The sequence below is a fragment of the Hyperolius riggenbachi genome, chromosome 6 (genome assembly GCF_040937935.1).
Source record: "Hyperolius riggenbachi isolate aHypRig1 chromosome 6, aHypRig1.pri, whole genome shotgun sequence".
In the NCBI taxonomy this organism is placed as follows: Eukaryota; Metazoa; Chordata; class Amphibia; order Anura; family Hyperoliidae; genus Hyperolius; species Hyperolius riggenbachi.
This window is the reverse complement of record NC_090651.1, coordinates 196,239,120-196,254,754: the sequence shown is the minus strand read 5'-3', so window position 1 is coordinate 196,254,754 and position 15,635 is coordinate 196,239,120. Positions and strand designations below refer to the sequence as shown.

The 15,635-nt window shown below is 46.3% G+C and overlaps 1 protein-coding gene across 2 annotated transcripts in view; it reads right to left on the bottom strand.

Moving 5' to 3' along the window:
* ROBO4 (roundabout guidance receptor 4) overlaps positions 1 to 15,635 on the bottom strand; it is a 1,158,575-nt gene that overhangs the window by 79,537 nt on the left and 1,063,403 nt on the right. For both annotated transcript variants that reach the window (XM_068240264.1, XM_068240265.1), the window contains exon 17: positions 809 to 1,005. In XM_068240264.1, coding sequence (XP_068096365.1) covers positions 809 to 1,005 — 197 coding nt within the window. The remainder of the gene's footprint in view (positions 1 to 808; positions 1,006 to 15,635) is intronic.

The window sequence follows — 15,635 nt, the reverse complement described above, 5'->3', positions numbered from 1 at the left end:
GCAAATACAATATGTGGATTTTATGTATGGTAGCATTGTTTATTTTAAAACTATAAGGGAGGGAATTGGAGAAATTGTGTATTTTTTCATTTTCTCCCTTATTTTTCCCTTTAAAATGCATAAAAAGTAAAGTAATTACTGAAAACAAATATCAACCCCAAAAAGCCTAATTTGAAAAAAACAAGGTATAGATCATTTTGTTGTGATAAGTATTGAAAAAGTTATTGGCGAATGAAAGGGAGGAGCACTGACAGGTGCAAATTGCTCCGGTCCGCTAGGGTAAAAACCGTTGGGATTTAAGTGGTTAAGAGGCACTAGTAAGCTGTGGCACACTATTATGAAATAAATTTGTCAGATATGCATATGTGCAGTGCTTACTTTTAGCCTCATCTACACCCTTGATGAAAGTCTTTCTATGTCTTTGCAGTTATTTAAGATTTTTTTTTCCACAAAAGCATGAATATCTTTTCACTTCAAGCCTCTAGTTTTTTTTGGAAACAGCTGACATCCATGACTAGTGTCACTCAACGTCTAACTGCTGGTCAGCTGCTAACTGATCAGTGGCGGGTAATGTTCAACTGCTAGTAAGATGATAACTGATCAAGGCTACACGTGTTCCATGCACACAAATGCTGCAAAGGTCTTTTGTGGCTGGAGCTAATAAATTACATTATCTGGGACCCAGTGTTTGGGTTACAGCGTTATAGAAAGATGATAGGATAAACAGAATATTCGGCTAAGTAAGCCATGACACACAGTACAGATAATAAACGAATAATAACAGCCTGGCAGCCAATATCTTACTCACCTTCTTAACAAAGGGATACTGGGTCTTGCCTGAATTCCTCTGGGTGTAATTGGCTTCCATTTCATCCATCCAGTCAATATTCCAATCTAGAACTGGCAGTGGATTCACTTTAGGCTTTTGACTATTCTGATCAATGCTGTCTCCCAGGTTGTGCGGAGCTAGCAAGCCGTCTAAAGGTGATGCAGATGGTGAGAAATCTAAGTAGAAAAAAATAATGTATAGATATTTCTATTCATTAATGCATTCCTGATATATTTTGAAGTGAACAGTAAATAATGAAGGATACAAGTCTGTTTCCTATTTCTACCATATGTGATATTCATTAAAGGACCAAGGTGAAACGTGACATGATGAGATAGAAGTGCATGTATAGTGCCAAACCCACTAATACCAAGGATGTGTTCCTTTTTTTTCTTTCTCTGCCTGAAAGAGTTAAACATCATGTATGCAAGTGACAGTTTCTATCCAGTTGGGACTGGGTCAGACTATAGCATAACTGTAACGCTCGGTGAAGCACAGAGAGGTCTGATTACCGGTGACCTGCAGCGTCACGGGGAATACAGACGTATACCAGATTATATGTGATCTGCAGTATCACCGATAATCCAATATACCAGCTAACCTCTGTTCACCGGAGTAGAGTGTAGTGTTTTGGTGTAACAGTAACACTTAGAGGACTAGACCTCAGTACAGTAAGACGTACCGTACAGATTACTTCCGCACCCCTGAACTCTCCAAGACGGGAGGAGTCAGACTGCTAGCAAGAAGTATCTTCTGAAAGTCACCCTCAGGCGGAAGGGTTACTAACAGAACGAAGAACCTCCTCCAATGATGAGGTCGGTTCTCGAGGTCGGACAAGCCAGGTCGTACACACACAGACAGATAAAGTACAAGATCGAGAGGCAGAGGCGTAGTCAAAGTACAGGCAGGGTTCGGCAACGGAGTATCAGATATATCGGGGTACAGAATCAGGAGGCAGAAACAGAGTCTAGGAGCGAGCCGGGGTTCGGCAACGGAGTATCAGAAATAACGAGGTACAAGATCAAAGTTCAGAAGAGTAGTCAAGGCAGGCAAGAAGTCATAACAAATAATCACAATCAAACTAGTACTTTAAGCTATCAACGAATCTAGCTTTAGTGTAGGATTACAGCTCCAGCTGGTCCCGGCACACTAACGGATCTGACTAACGGATCTGGGTGCTCCCACGTGTGTGAACGCAACGCCAGACACCAGAGAAGTGAACAGCCGGCAGTATATATACTCTAAAGTTCCCCCAGCACCTCCCTCAGTGATGAGCCAATGAGGTGCAGAATCCGAGTCAGCTGACCAGCCTGGTCAGCTGACTCCCCTCTACCTGTCATAAATCTCCCTTGAGTGCGCGCGCGCCACTCTGAATACTGAGGGACTACGAGTCCCAGCCAGCGCAGCCCCGCTCAGCGGTGACTCCGCAGCGGGGACCGGCGGGCTACTCGCCGCACCCAACGCGGCGGTTTCGCCGCGTTCTGCGGCCTCATGCACGGAGGCAGCCGCCTCATGATGCGAGGAGGCGGCTGCCTCTCCGTGCGAGACAAGGCTGAGTGCGGAAGGAGCCGCCCGCCGCCGGCTCATGGCGGCGGCTCCTCCGCGCTTTCTCACAGTACCCCCCCCCCGAGGAGTGGACTCCGGACAGCTCCTTCCAGGTTTCCCTGGATGTGCAGCATGGAACTCTCTCACCAACTCGTCCGCATGCATGCGGTTTCCAGGCACCCATTGCCTCTCCTCAATACCGTACCCCTTCCAATGTACGAGATATTGCACCGAGTTCTGTACAGTACGTGAATCAATTATCTTCTCCACCTCGTATTCGGGTTGGGCATCTACCAACACAGGAGGGGGAGGAGTGGGACCCACCTGGACCGCTGGCTTAAGAAGGGAAACATGAAAAGACCTTACCCCCCGCATGCTAGTGGGAAGTTCGACAGTATAAGTAACATTGTTGATCTTCTTGGTTATCGGAAATGGACCCACAAACCTGGGACCAAGCTTATTAGAAGGTTGTTTTAGGGCCAAGTGACGTGTGGACACCCAAACCGGGTCTCCTGGTTGGAACCTCCACTCCACCGACCGTCTCTTGTCGGCTTGACCCTTCTGACTCAAAAAGGCCTTCTCCAAGTTATTTCTTACTGTCGCCCACAGATCCTTGAATGACCTTTGCCAGACCTCCAGGGCTGGAAACGGAGTGAAGGCTATAGGCAATGGGGAAAATTTGGGTAATCTTCCCGTCACTACTTGAAAAGGCGAAAAACCGGAGGATGAGTTTTTTAAATTATTTTGGGCAAATTCTGCAAACGGCAGAAATCTGACCCAATCGTCCTGTGCTTCAGCTACATAACACCTTAAGAACTGCTCTAATGATTGATTTATTCTCTCAGTCTGGCCGTTGGTCTGAGGGTGATATCCAGACGAGAAGGACAGTTTTATGTCCATGAGCTGGCAAAAAGCTTTCCAAAAACGTGAGACGAACTGAACTCCCCTGTCTGAAACTATGTTTTCGGGAATACCATGCAATCGAAAGACATGCGTAATGAACAACTCGGCCAGTTCTTGAGCGGAGGGGAGTCCTTTTAGGGGTACAAAATGGGCCATCTTGCTAAAACGGTCGACCACGACCCAAATGACCGTCATTCCCTCAGACCTGGGCAGCTCGCCTACAAAATCCATGGACAGGTGGGTCCACGGTTCAGTTGGGGTGGGCAATGACTGCAAGGTACCGACAGGTGCCAACCGGGAGGGTTTACTCTTGGCACATGTCACACACTCCTTCACATATTCCTTGCAATCCGCTGCCAGAGAAGGCCACCAGGCGCATCTGGCTACTAAATCCTGTGTTCTGGATGCCCCCGGATGCCCTGCATTCTTATGTGCGTGGAACATCTCTAGAACCTGAAGGCGAAACGGCAGAGGAACGAACAGAACCCCTGCGGGCTTCCCTTCCGGGATGTCCTGCTGAAAGGGACTCAGTGTCTCCTTCCAATCCTCCCAAGTTCCAGTGGCTGCCAGTATCAATCTCTGAGGAATAATGGTCTCAGGAACGGAGGGCTGTGCTGTCTCTGCCTCAAAGCATCTGGACAAGGCATCTGCCTTAACATTCTTGCTCCCCGGGGTATATGTAATGATGAAGGTGAACCTGGAGAAAAATAGCGACCATCGAGCCTGACGAGGGCTCAACCTCTTAGCCCCCTCGATGTATTCTAAGTTCTTATGATCGGTGTAAACTGTAATGGTATGCTCAGCTCCTTCTAACCAATGTCGCCATTCCTCGAAAGCTAATTTGATGGCCAGGAGCTCCCTATTACCAATATCATAATTCCTCTCTGCAGGGGAAAACCTGCGGGAGAAGTAAGCGCAAGGGTGCATTCTACCTTGCAAGCCTGATCGCTGAGACAGCACAGCCCCCACTCCTACCTCTGAAGCATCCACCTCCACAATGAACGGGAAGGACGTATCCACATGTCTGAGGATGGGTGCTGAACAGAATAGGCCCTTCAGAGTGGAAAAAGCATGTACAGCCTCAGGAGACCAGTGAGTTGTATCTGCCCCTTTCCTAGTGAGACTTGTAAGGGGAGAAATGACTGTGGAATACCCCTTTATAAACCGTCTATAGTAATTGGCAAAGCCAAGAAAACGCTGAAGAGGTTTTAACCCCACCGGCTGTGGCCACTCCAGCACAGCCGAAACCTTGGCAGGATCCATAGACAGGCCTGTAGTGGAAATTATATACCCCAAGAAGGCGACGGACGTTACTTCAAAGATACATTTTTCAAGTTTTGCATATAAGAAGTTCTGCCTCAACAGATTCAAAACAAACCTCACATGGTCTCTATGTTCAGAGAGGTTGTTGGAGAAGATAAGAATATCATCAAGATAGACTAAAACAAATTTCCCCAACACCTCTCTGAATACCTCGTTAATGAGTTCCTGGAAGACGGCCGGGGCATTACAGAGCCCGAAGGGCATCACCAGGTACTCGTAATGCCCGTCTGGTGTATTAAAGGCCGTCTTCCACTCATCGCCCTTTCTTATTCGTATCAAGTTATACGCGCCCCGCAAATCTAGTTTAGAGAAGATTTTAGCGTCTGTAATTTGTGTGAACAAATCGTCTATCAGTGGCAGGGGATAGCGGTTCTTGACTGTAATTTTGTTAAGGCCGCGATAATCAATGCAGGGTCGCAGGCCTCCATCTTTCTTTTTAACAAAAAAGAAACCAGCTCCAGCAGGTGACCGAGACGGCCGAATGAACCCTTTGGCCAAGTTTTCACGTATATAATCCTGCACGGCTACTTTTTCGGGTCCCGACAGGTTGTACAAATGACCCCGGGGAGGTACACATCCTGAACGGAGGTCAATGGGACAATCGAAAGGGCGATGTGGGGGCAACCTGTCTGCTGCTTTGGGACAGAACACGTCGGAATACTCGGAATATTGGTCAGGTACCCCTTCCACCTGAACTCTGGTTTGCCCCAGGGTCAGCTTCCCCAAACACTGCTGAAAACAACGAGGTGACCAAGTGGTTAACTGCCCTGTGGCCCAATCAATTTGAGGTGAGTGAAGTTGCAACCAGGGCATGCCTAGGATGATAGTGGAGGTTGACATGTGCAATACAAAAAATGATAATTGTTCCCCATGAAGTACCCCTATAGTGACTTTCACCTCTGGGGTCTGTGACAGCGGGTGCTCCCGTTGCAGCGGGGAATCGTCCACCGCCGTGACCTGAATGGGGGGATTCACTGAAATGAGGGGAATACCCAACTCCTGAGCAAAAGCAAAATTCATAAAATTAGCCGCTGAGCCGGAATCAATAAATGCTTCAGTGGCTACTGACTTATTCTCCCATGTAATCGTACAGGGGAGAAGCAGTTTCTTCTCTTTAAGGGGTGAAAATTGTGTGCCTAGGGTGTCACCCCCCACTACTCCTAGGCAGACCCGTTTCCCGACCTGTTAGGACAGTTTCGCACCCTATGCCCTGCCTCTGCACAATATAGGCACAGTTGTTCCGTCATTCTCCTCCTCCGCTCCACCTGGGTCAGTTTTGACCGACCAATTTGCATTGGCTCTGGTGGAGGCAAGGCCGGAGAGGTTGAGACAGGCGGAGTTATTGTTACTGGCGATGCAACAGCCGGTACAGTATACGAGGTCACCCTGACCCGGTGACTACTCCTAGCCTGCCTCTGATGACGTAGCCTGCGATCTACTCGTATGGCCGACGATATGGCCTCGTCTACTGTCTTGGGCTCGGGCACAGTCAACATTAGGTCGGAGACCTCTTCCGACAACCCAGACAGGAAGTAGTCCATGAGGGCAAAATTATCAAATCTCGAGGTGACCGACCACCTACGGAACTCTGCCGCATAATCCTCGACCGACCCTCTGCCTTGCCGCAAAAGCTTGAGTTTCCGCTCTGAGGTCACAGCAAGGTCAGGGTCGTCGTAGATTATGGCCATGGCCTTAAAGAACTCGTCTACCGAAGTCAGAGCGGTATCGGTAGCAGGCAAGTTATATGCCCAGGACTGGGAGTCCCCAGTCAACAAGGTTTTAATAAAGATGACCCGTTGGGCCTCAGTCCCCGAGGATCGGGGTCTCAATTCAAAATACGACAACACTCTACTCCTGAAATTCCAGAAGTCAGACTTGTGGCCGGAAAACTTATCAGGCACAGGCATGCGTATGTCATCACTATGAGGGGATCGCACTGAATCAACTGATGTCTGGAGGGTCCTCACAGAGCCTGACAAGGCATCAATTAAGGCTTTGTGCTGGCTTAATGATTGATGAATGCTATCCACTGAAGTGGCAAGCATAGTCAGAGGATCAGTGCGTTCCATCAGTGTTTTGGTCTGGCGTTCTGTAACGCTCGGTGAAGCACAGAGAGGTCTGATTACCGGTGACCTGCAGCGTCACGGGGAATACAGACGTATACCAGATTATATGTGATCTGCAGTATCACCGATAATCCAATATACCAGCTAACCTCTGTTCACCGGAGTAGAGTGTAGTGTTTTGGTGTAACAGTAACACTTAGAGGACTAGACCTCAGTACAGTAAGACGTACCGTACAGATTACTTCCGCACCCCTGAACTCTCCAAGACGGGAGGAGTCAGACTGCTAGCAAGAAGTATCTTCTGAAAGTCACCCTCAGGCGGAAGGGTTACTAACAGAACGAAGAACCTCCTCCAATGATGAGGTCGGTTCTCGAGGTCGGACAAGCCAGGTCGTACACACACAGACAGATAAAGTACAAGATCGAGAGGCAGAGGCGTAGTCAAAGTACAGGCAGGGTTCGGCAACGGAGTATCAGATATATCGGGGTACAGAATCAGGAGGCAGAAACAGAGTCTAGGAGCGAGCCGGGGTTCGGCAACGGAGTATCAGAAATAACGAGGTACAAGATCAAAGTTCAGAAGAGTAGTCAAGGCAGGCAAGAAGTCATAACAAATAATCACAATCAAACTAGTACTTTAAGCTATCAACGAATCTAGCTTTAGTGTAGGATTACAGCTCCAGCTGGTCCCGGCACACTAACGGATCTGACTAACGGATCTGGGTGCTCCCACGTGTGTGAACGCAACGCCAGACACCAGAGAAGTGAACAGCCGGCAGTATATATACTCTAAAGTTCCCCCAGCACCTCCCTCAGTGATGAGCCAATGAGGTGCAGAATCCGAGTCAGCTGACCAGCCTGGTCAGCTGACTCCCCTCTACCTGTCATAAATCTCCCTTGAGTGCGCGCGCGCGCGCGTCACTCTGAATACTGAGGGACTACGAGTCCCAGCCAGCGCAGCCCCGCTCAGCGGTGACTCCGCAGCGGGGACCGGCGGGCTACTCGCCGCACCCTGCGGCCTCATGCACGGAGGCAGCCGCCTCATGATGCGAGGAGGCGGCTGCCTCTCCGTGCGAGACAAGGCTGAGTGCGGAAGGAGCCGCCCGCCGCCGGCTCATGGCGGCGGCTCCTCCGCGCTTTCTCACAATAACCCTCACTGATAAGTAACTAATAATAATTTCTTGTCAGTAAATGGCTTCCTGGAACAGGAAAAAGATAAAAAGGGTCAAACATTCATAGATTAAAACTGTGGGATACCTAAAAAAGTCTTTTTTAGAAGAAGGATACAATTGTTTTTCTCATCAGTTGATTTTCACCTCGGATGTCGAGATGGCCAATGAGATGTTAATAATTCTGGCTTGCATACAAATGTAATGCAAATCATATGCAAGTTGTAACTGCATCAATCAAATGCATGTCTTGTTGGTTTAGATTGGTTGAATTTAAAGCTGCATACAAATTGCATGACATTTTTTGGAAAATGTAATTATTGACCATCATCATTCATTAACAAAGCTACGCAGCAAAGGATTTACAATAAAACAGTATTATCATCATGAATCATCATTATCGTTAGACAACACAAATTTATGTATATCTTTTTAGACAACACAAATTTATGAACTGCTTTACAGAGTACATTAACCTCCTTGGCGGTAACCCCAAACGTAGTTCAGGGTAAGCCGCGCAGGAGGTTTTCTCCAGCCCTGCTGGGCCGATTTGTTTAATTTTTTTTTGCTGCATGCAGCTAGCACTTTGTTAGCTGCGTCAGCACACCGATCGCCGCCGCCCCGCGCTCGATCGCCGCTATTCGTCGCGTCACACGGCCCCCCCCAGACCCCGTGCGCTGCCTGGCCAATCAGTGCCAGGCAGCGCTGAGGGGTGGTTCGGGACTCCCAATGACGTCCCGACGTCGGTGACGTCATCCCGCCCCGTCGCCATGGCGACGGAGGAAGTCCTCCAGGAAATCCCGTTCTTTAAACGGGATTTCCTGATCGGAGATCGCCGAAGGCGATCGAAGAGGGCGGGGGGATGCCGCTGAGCAGCGGCTATCATATAGCGAGCCCTGGGCTCGCTACATGATATAGGAAAAAAAAATAAAAAAAAAACTGCTGCGCTCCCTCCTGGCGGATTTTTTTATACCGCCAGGGGGGTTAAACAACCCCATATTTCATGAACATTCTCTTAAAGGAATACTATCGATACCAATGTGTTCTTAAATGACAATGTACAAATAATGTCTAAGTAGCTGTGTAAACATTTTCCTACTTTTCATGTTAAATATCAGAGGCAAAAGCTGTAATTTATTGAGGGTAGGATTTAGCTATATTGAGACAAATCAATTGCAGAAGGGGTGCCTGCTTCATTGCACAGTCAGAGTTGCATATCAGACTACAGAAAGCAAATATCAAACATATCAAACTCTGAAAGCAAAAACAATATGAAAAAGCTGTGACAATTAGTTACATTTCCTCTGCTCTCTTCAGACACTTCAGTCAGAAACAGAGCTCCCAACAGCTGCAGCTCCTGTGTCCTGTCTCTCTCTGTCACACACAGAGCTACACATAGAGTTAACTGATCAAGTGTGAGGGGAATTTCCCCTCTCCTCATGGCTCAGTCAGCCGTCAGTTTTGGTGTCAGTAAACTTTGAATGTATTTTGCTAACAGTAAACAAAGAAGTTGCTACTAAAATTTATACACCAGTACTTGGCAGCACTTCCTAAACAATTTCTGTGTCAATTGAAAAAAATATGTGAATCGATAGTATTACTTTAAGAGACAATCAATGAGAGGCTAATTTTGTTGTCTCTCTTTCCTGAGAGGGAGTGGGGTGGGGGTATAATTTGTGGGGTGGTTTAATATAGAGGATAACATATACAGGTCCTGGAGGCTCATCCATACAAAGTGTATGTATAAGATGTATATGTAATGAAAGAGTGTAATGTGAGCTAAATATGGTACCTGAGAGAAAAATTAATGATATGTATAGTTGTGTAAAGAAGCAGCTGTTAGAAAAATGATTCATGTAATTTTATAGATATGTGCATATTTTATTGAGGGTATGTATAGGAGTTAACGTTATAATGGGTTTATAATTAAAATGTGTAGGGACATACCTCTTGTGGGGCCCCGCTTTATGCGCTACCATGGTTACAAAGAAGGGAGTCACTTAAGTTACGAAGATTTGGGGCGGTATAACAGCCTTGCACATTATGAGGAAGAGGCAGGCTTGCATGTGACCTACCTCAGTCTGCAAAGGCTCAATGAGGTGGAGGCAGATCACGTGTTCAGAAGTTCCTGAACCCCCGATGATCACATGGTGGCAGAGATGGATCACGTGATCAGGAGTGTCTGAACTCCGGGTGATCACGTGACCAAATGTCACAAGATCCATCTTGCCATCCTGCTCTGCATGAGAGGGGAGTGTGATGTAGGTGTGGAAGTGGTAAAATGAAGTGGAGTGTGGGGGGGGGGGGGCAGAGATGTGTCTTGTACTGGTGAGAACAAGTATGTGATTGGGAGGTGGAGGGATAGTGTATACATGGAAGTTTATAACAACCTTCTTTCCCCGAATATAAGACACTGTCTTATATTCTTTTTTGGGGGGAAACATGTGCTGGGACTTATTTTCGAGGGGAGAGGGGCGTACACTCAGGAGAGGGGTAGACTCTTTTAGTATATGGGGAGGTGTGTGGTCTCTTACCGCACCTCCCTTGTGGCTGTGTGTCCCTCCGTTCCTTGTAACTGCTCCAGTGACCGCCATACCAGTAGTATTAAAGCTGTACAGGGCCCCCTGGGACGCATCAGTCGGGTGCACATTGATTATGACGAGAGTGCAGGCGCAGAGACGACCTTGCGTACAGCGCGAGGGTGAAAGGGGCCCTATACAGCTTCAATACTAGCAGTATGCTGGTCAACAGAGCAGTTACAAGGAATGGAGGGGGATGCAGCCCCAAGGGAGGTGCGGTAAGAGACCACACACCTCCCCATACACTAAAAGCGTCCCATGACTAGGTCTTATTTTCGGGGGATGGCTTATATTTCAAGCATGCTGGTTGTGGTGGGGATGGGGTCATCTGGTGGGGGAGGATGTAGGGAAACACAGGGGGAAGCACTAATGAGGAGGTATGTGACTATGGGGATTGATCTATGAAAGGAAGGGGTTATGGTAGTGTCAGTGTGTAATAACATGGTACATAGGATAATTAGGGACAGGGAGGTAAAAATGATTGGGGGAGTGGTGAGAGGCACAGGTGTGTGGTAATTTATTTGGGGGGTGGGTAAGAGGGGGGTGTCACATGGCACATTGAGGAGAGTCTAAATGGGTAATGAGACACGTCCCGCACATGCTTGTAATAAGTCGCAACCCTCAACAAAACTAGTCGAGTAACGGGGATGTGATTGCAGAGTGTGGTCATAAATTAGTGGCTGAGAGAGACTACAGTGAACCTAAGCCAACCGGGTGGCCAACGCATGGGTTAGAGCCTGCCTAAAGTCAGAGGAGGCAAAAGCAGGGAACCAGATAAGGCAGGAGGTGGCCAGATGTCCCCACATGCGCTGTAGACCCATCTAGCTGAAGGTCAAAAGGAAAGGGTGAGTACCCACTGTTTGGGTGTGGTGGAGGGCTCATGCCAAAGTGTCAAGCAAGCTGCCTCTGTTGGGACTAATGTGAATAGCTCTTGTGGACTGTGGACTTTTAGAAATATTGGCTTTTAGTGTCATTGAGTGCTTACGTGGAGTTTTGAAGGAAAACTTTTATGGCTATTGTAACCCTATTTATCTGTTAGCACTGGGATCCAGCTGAGAGGAATCCACCAGACACTGACTCAGATGAAATTATCAAAGATTTATTTGTGACCTATCGGTGGTCGCTGTTGCTTCAATCAACCCGTAACACTTCAACAACACAATACACCTCCCCTGCACATCACAGGTCAAAATACACAATCTCTTAGTCTTCATAGGCGATGCACGGGTAAATGCTGTGGAATAAAAAGTTAAAGTTACATACAAATTATATACGAAATTTGAGCTACAAAGGTCTTCTTGTACAACAATCAATCACTTTACAGCATGTTTACATCACAGTACCACTGTTGGGGTGTGGGCTGGGGAAGGGGATGGTCTACTGAGCAATTTCAGTTCCTAAACAGTTCTCAGTCCCTTGCAACCAAGTCCAAGCTATATTGCTCAGCAAAACCTTGGGGAAACAGTTCTTAAAAATGGTACTGTATAGTTGCACAGTTCGTTGGTTGATCCCAAAAAGGATGTTCACCTTGCTCAATGATCTCTTAGACTCTTTACCCTTCATAATCTACCACAAACCCACTTTACACTTAACACACCTCTCTGAACGGGGCCTCCCGAAATAACAAACAAAATAAAATATAAATCAAATAAACAAAAAGGTTAGGAAAATAAAAGTAAACAAAAGATGAAGTGACCAATGCACCCAGCTATGCCACCCAAATCTCTCTCCCACAATATAACTCTCTTTTAGTGCACTTTGACTTTTAGGCTGAATAAACTATAATTTAGAGTTGTTACAAAACTTGTACTCCAAGTAAGTTAACTCTGAATCTTGGTCAGATGTCAGTTAACTTCTTACTGTAGCACACTTTTAGTATCACAAGACGCAATGCAACTCCTCCTCTTTTCATTATCTTCTTTTAATACTGAAAAGTTCTCTTTTACTCTCACGGCCTTAGTAATTTCCGGTTTCTTTAGGACCGTGTACTTAGGTAATATGTATAAATCACACTTTGGTTCACTACTTGTATCAAACTCTTAGTAACACTTCAGAACATAGCACAGAAGAGTACATGAACTTTAACTCTTGACTTGAAATGGATTTGAAAGGAACAATGTCTCTATAACAGGACTTAATGTCAGCGGGGGCTGTGTCAGCTCTGCGGGGTACTTATGGAGGCTGTTAATGTCTCTTAGTGACTACAAGGCCTTTACACTCAATACACTTTATATAAGTGGCAGAAGATTTCTTCACTTTAGCTAAGCAGTTCTGTCTTGCATCAACAACTGTATCATAAACACAAGGTCTCTGTATATTTGAAGCTTTTGCTCTTCAGGTTCTGGCTTGCTATATTTCTATCTCAGCAAGCCTCCGCTGAACACTGGCTACTAACTGAACACACACTGTAACTTGAAGTTGGCTCCCAGGCCTAATACTCATCTGGCTGCCGGGATCCTTTCTGTCCGGACTAGCTCAGATGGACTCTTTGCACGCTGCCTCTGGCCTCCGGTCACTGTCTGGCCGGGTTGCATCTGCCTTACTTGCTCCACTGTAGTTTCTGCGTGGCTGCCGGGTCCCCTCTTAATCTCCGGGGTGACTGCTGTGGCCTTCCTCTCTCATGGCCTCCTTTCCTGCTCCTCACCGCTGCCTCCTGGCTTTCAAGTTCAGCTCTATCTCGCTCTCTGGCATGCTCTGGCTAGTTCCAGCCAGTTCCCTCCGGCCACACCCTTCTAGCTCTGCCCCTCCACGCCTGCGCTGTAGTGTTCTGACAGGCCGTGCGAGGCTTCTGGAAAGTTCCACTGCTCTGTATGCTTTGGTCGCCTAGCAACAGTCGATGCGACCATTACAGCGCCTACTCTCCCATGCGCCTTTTTGGTTCCACCAGCTAAGATCTAAGGCGAAACTTAGCCTTAGGTGCTAAAGTTACCCCACACATAGAAATATATTGGCAAAACTTTTGGGACCCTCTTTTAGAGTGTTACACTGTGTAATTTGCTTATCAGTGAGGTTTACTATATTCCTGACAAGGTGCTGATAAAACAGAAGCTTTCAGTTGCATGCCTCAAAATGAATTCTTAAAAAATAAAACAAGTAAAACAGACCAGCTATTTATATGTTTTGCAATGCACATGCACATGTTTATCTCATCACGTCACATGCTACCTCGAGTACACTTAGTAAAGATGTCAGGATTTTATCTAAATTGTGTTGTAAATCAACTCAAATGTATTACACCAGAATCTATTTTACAGGCATAATAGAACATAATGGGGGAGGGGGGGGGGGGGTTACAGAGTCTTTCACTCAAGTTTGGCTCCTCCCCAACAGTCCAATGCCAAAGCTAGAGTAGCTAGAATCCCTGGTGTTCAGCAAATAAAAACACATCTAGAGGCAGGGTGTAGTTTTATAAGGTGGGTCTGAACTCCAAGAGAGCAAAATATCATTTTGGTAAAAAAAAAGCTGCACTGTAAAAATATTGGACACTGGTGGCACAGAGGGTCGGTGGTGGTACAGGGTGGGGCACAGTTTACCAACTTACATACAAATTTACCTTAAGGATGAAAATACAGTCCCTAACTTAAAGTGGAATAAAACTCTGACATAACATTTGATAAAAATGTGTTTTCCTACATTTCCTATATTTGCCTTTGTGCACAAATAATATTGCCTGTTTACAAAGTAAAAGGTCCCCAGTTCAGTTTATCTGCTCTGAAAGTTGACGTTGCTTGTTACTCAAATATTTTAATATAAATACAGCAGCTATGTTGCGATAAATTTCTCATCTGTGTCTGCTCTCTGTGTAGCACAGTTTCAGCAGTTGCTGGCTGTAACAAATTATCCGTTGTTTGCATTCCTCTGTTAATACAATGCTATCACCTCAGATCACAAGTTAAAAGTTCAGATCCCAAGCTTCCACTGCAGAATGAAGTGCTGTGTTAACTGTTTGAATGCTGTTCAGCTTAAAAATGTTTGCTGGTAGTTGGTTTAAGGCTGTAAATAATCTTTTAGAGCAAATAAGAATTGCTGAGTTTAATACCACTTTCATTGTTAACTGCTAACTACCTATACACAGTGATGGCGGGAACATCACATTTTCGGTTCACAAATGCAAATTTTCCATACACCTTTGCGAACAGGCGGACCGGGTGAACTGTCGTAGACTTCAATGGCCAGATGAATTCTAACACATAGTTACATAGTTATTTGGGTTGAAAATAGACATATGTCCATTGAGTTTAACCAGAAAACAAAGTACAACACCACCCTGCTCCCTCACATATCCCTGTTGATCCAAAGGAAGGCGAAAAACTAACAACAAGGCATGGTACAATTAGCCCCAAAAGTGGAAAAAAACACTGCAAGTCCTCTAAAACTGCAGTATCCTTCATGTAATGTGGTGCCCTGAACTGAATTCCATATTCCAGATTAGAGATGGCCCGAACCTCCTATTTTCGGGTTCGCAAACTGCGAACACAAACTTCCGCAAAAGTGCGGTTCCGCGCACACTTTTGCGAACCGCAATAGACTTCAATGAGGAAGCAAACTTTGAAAACTAGAAACACTTATGCTGGCCACAAAAGTGATGGAAAAGATGTTTCAAGGGGTCTAACATCTGAGTTTTTGCATGGATGAGTGGGATAGACGCCAAAAGTCCGGGGGAAAAATCTGGATTTGATGCAAAGCAGCATTTTTAAGGGCAGAAATCACATTGCATGCTAAATTGGAGGCCTAAAGTGCTTTAAAACATCTTGCATGTGTATACATCAATCAGGGAGTGTAATTAGAGTACTGCTTCACACTGACACACCAAACTCACTGTGTAACGCACCGCAAACAGCTGTTTGTGTTGTGGCGGCCGTGCTGGACTGGTGCGCACCATGGTGAGAGTGCAGGTGATAGCGGTTTTCAAGCCCATATGGTCGCCAGGCTGAGGTAGCACAATGACAGAACAACAGTGATTGTCCAGCTGATCGAATTTGGTCTGTCCACAATGAAGCAAGGACCTTATTATCTTTGGTGTGCCACCCCCCGAGACACTCATATAGCCGGTGGTCATTGCTTCATTGTGATACGCAAGCCCCTTCACTGCGGCAAGGTAACGATCACAAAGGGGAATTGACACATGTACATGCCTTTTGTTTTGTTGTTGCACCCGCAGTGCAGCCAGAAAAATTAGGCAGGCATGCCTTTAGGCACAAAAAAATTATTAAATTAAAAA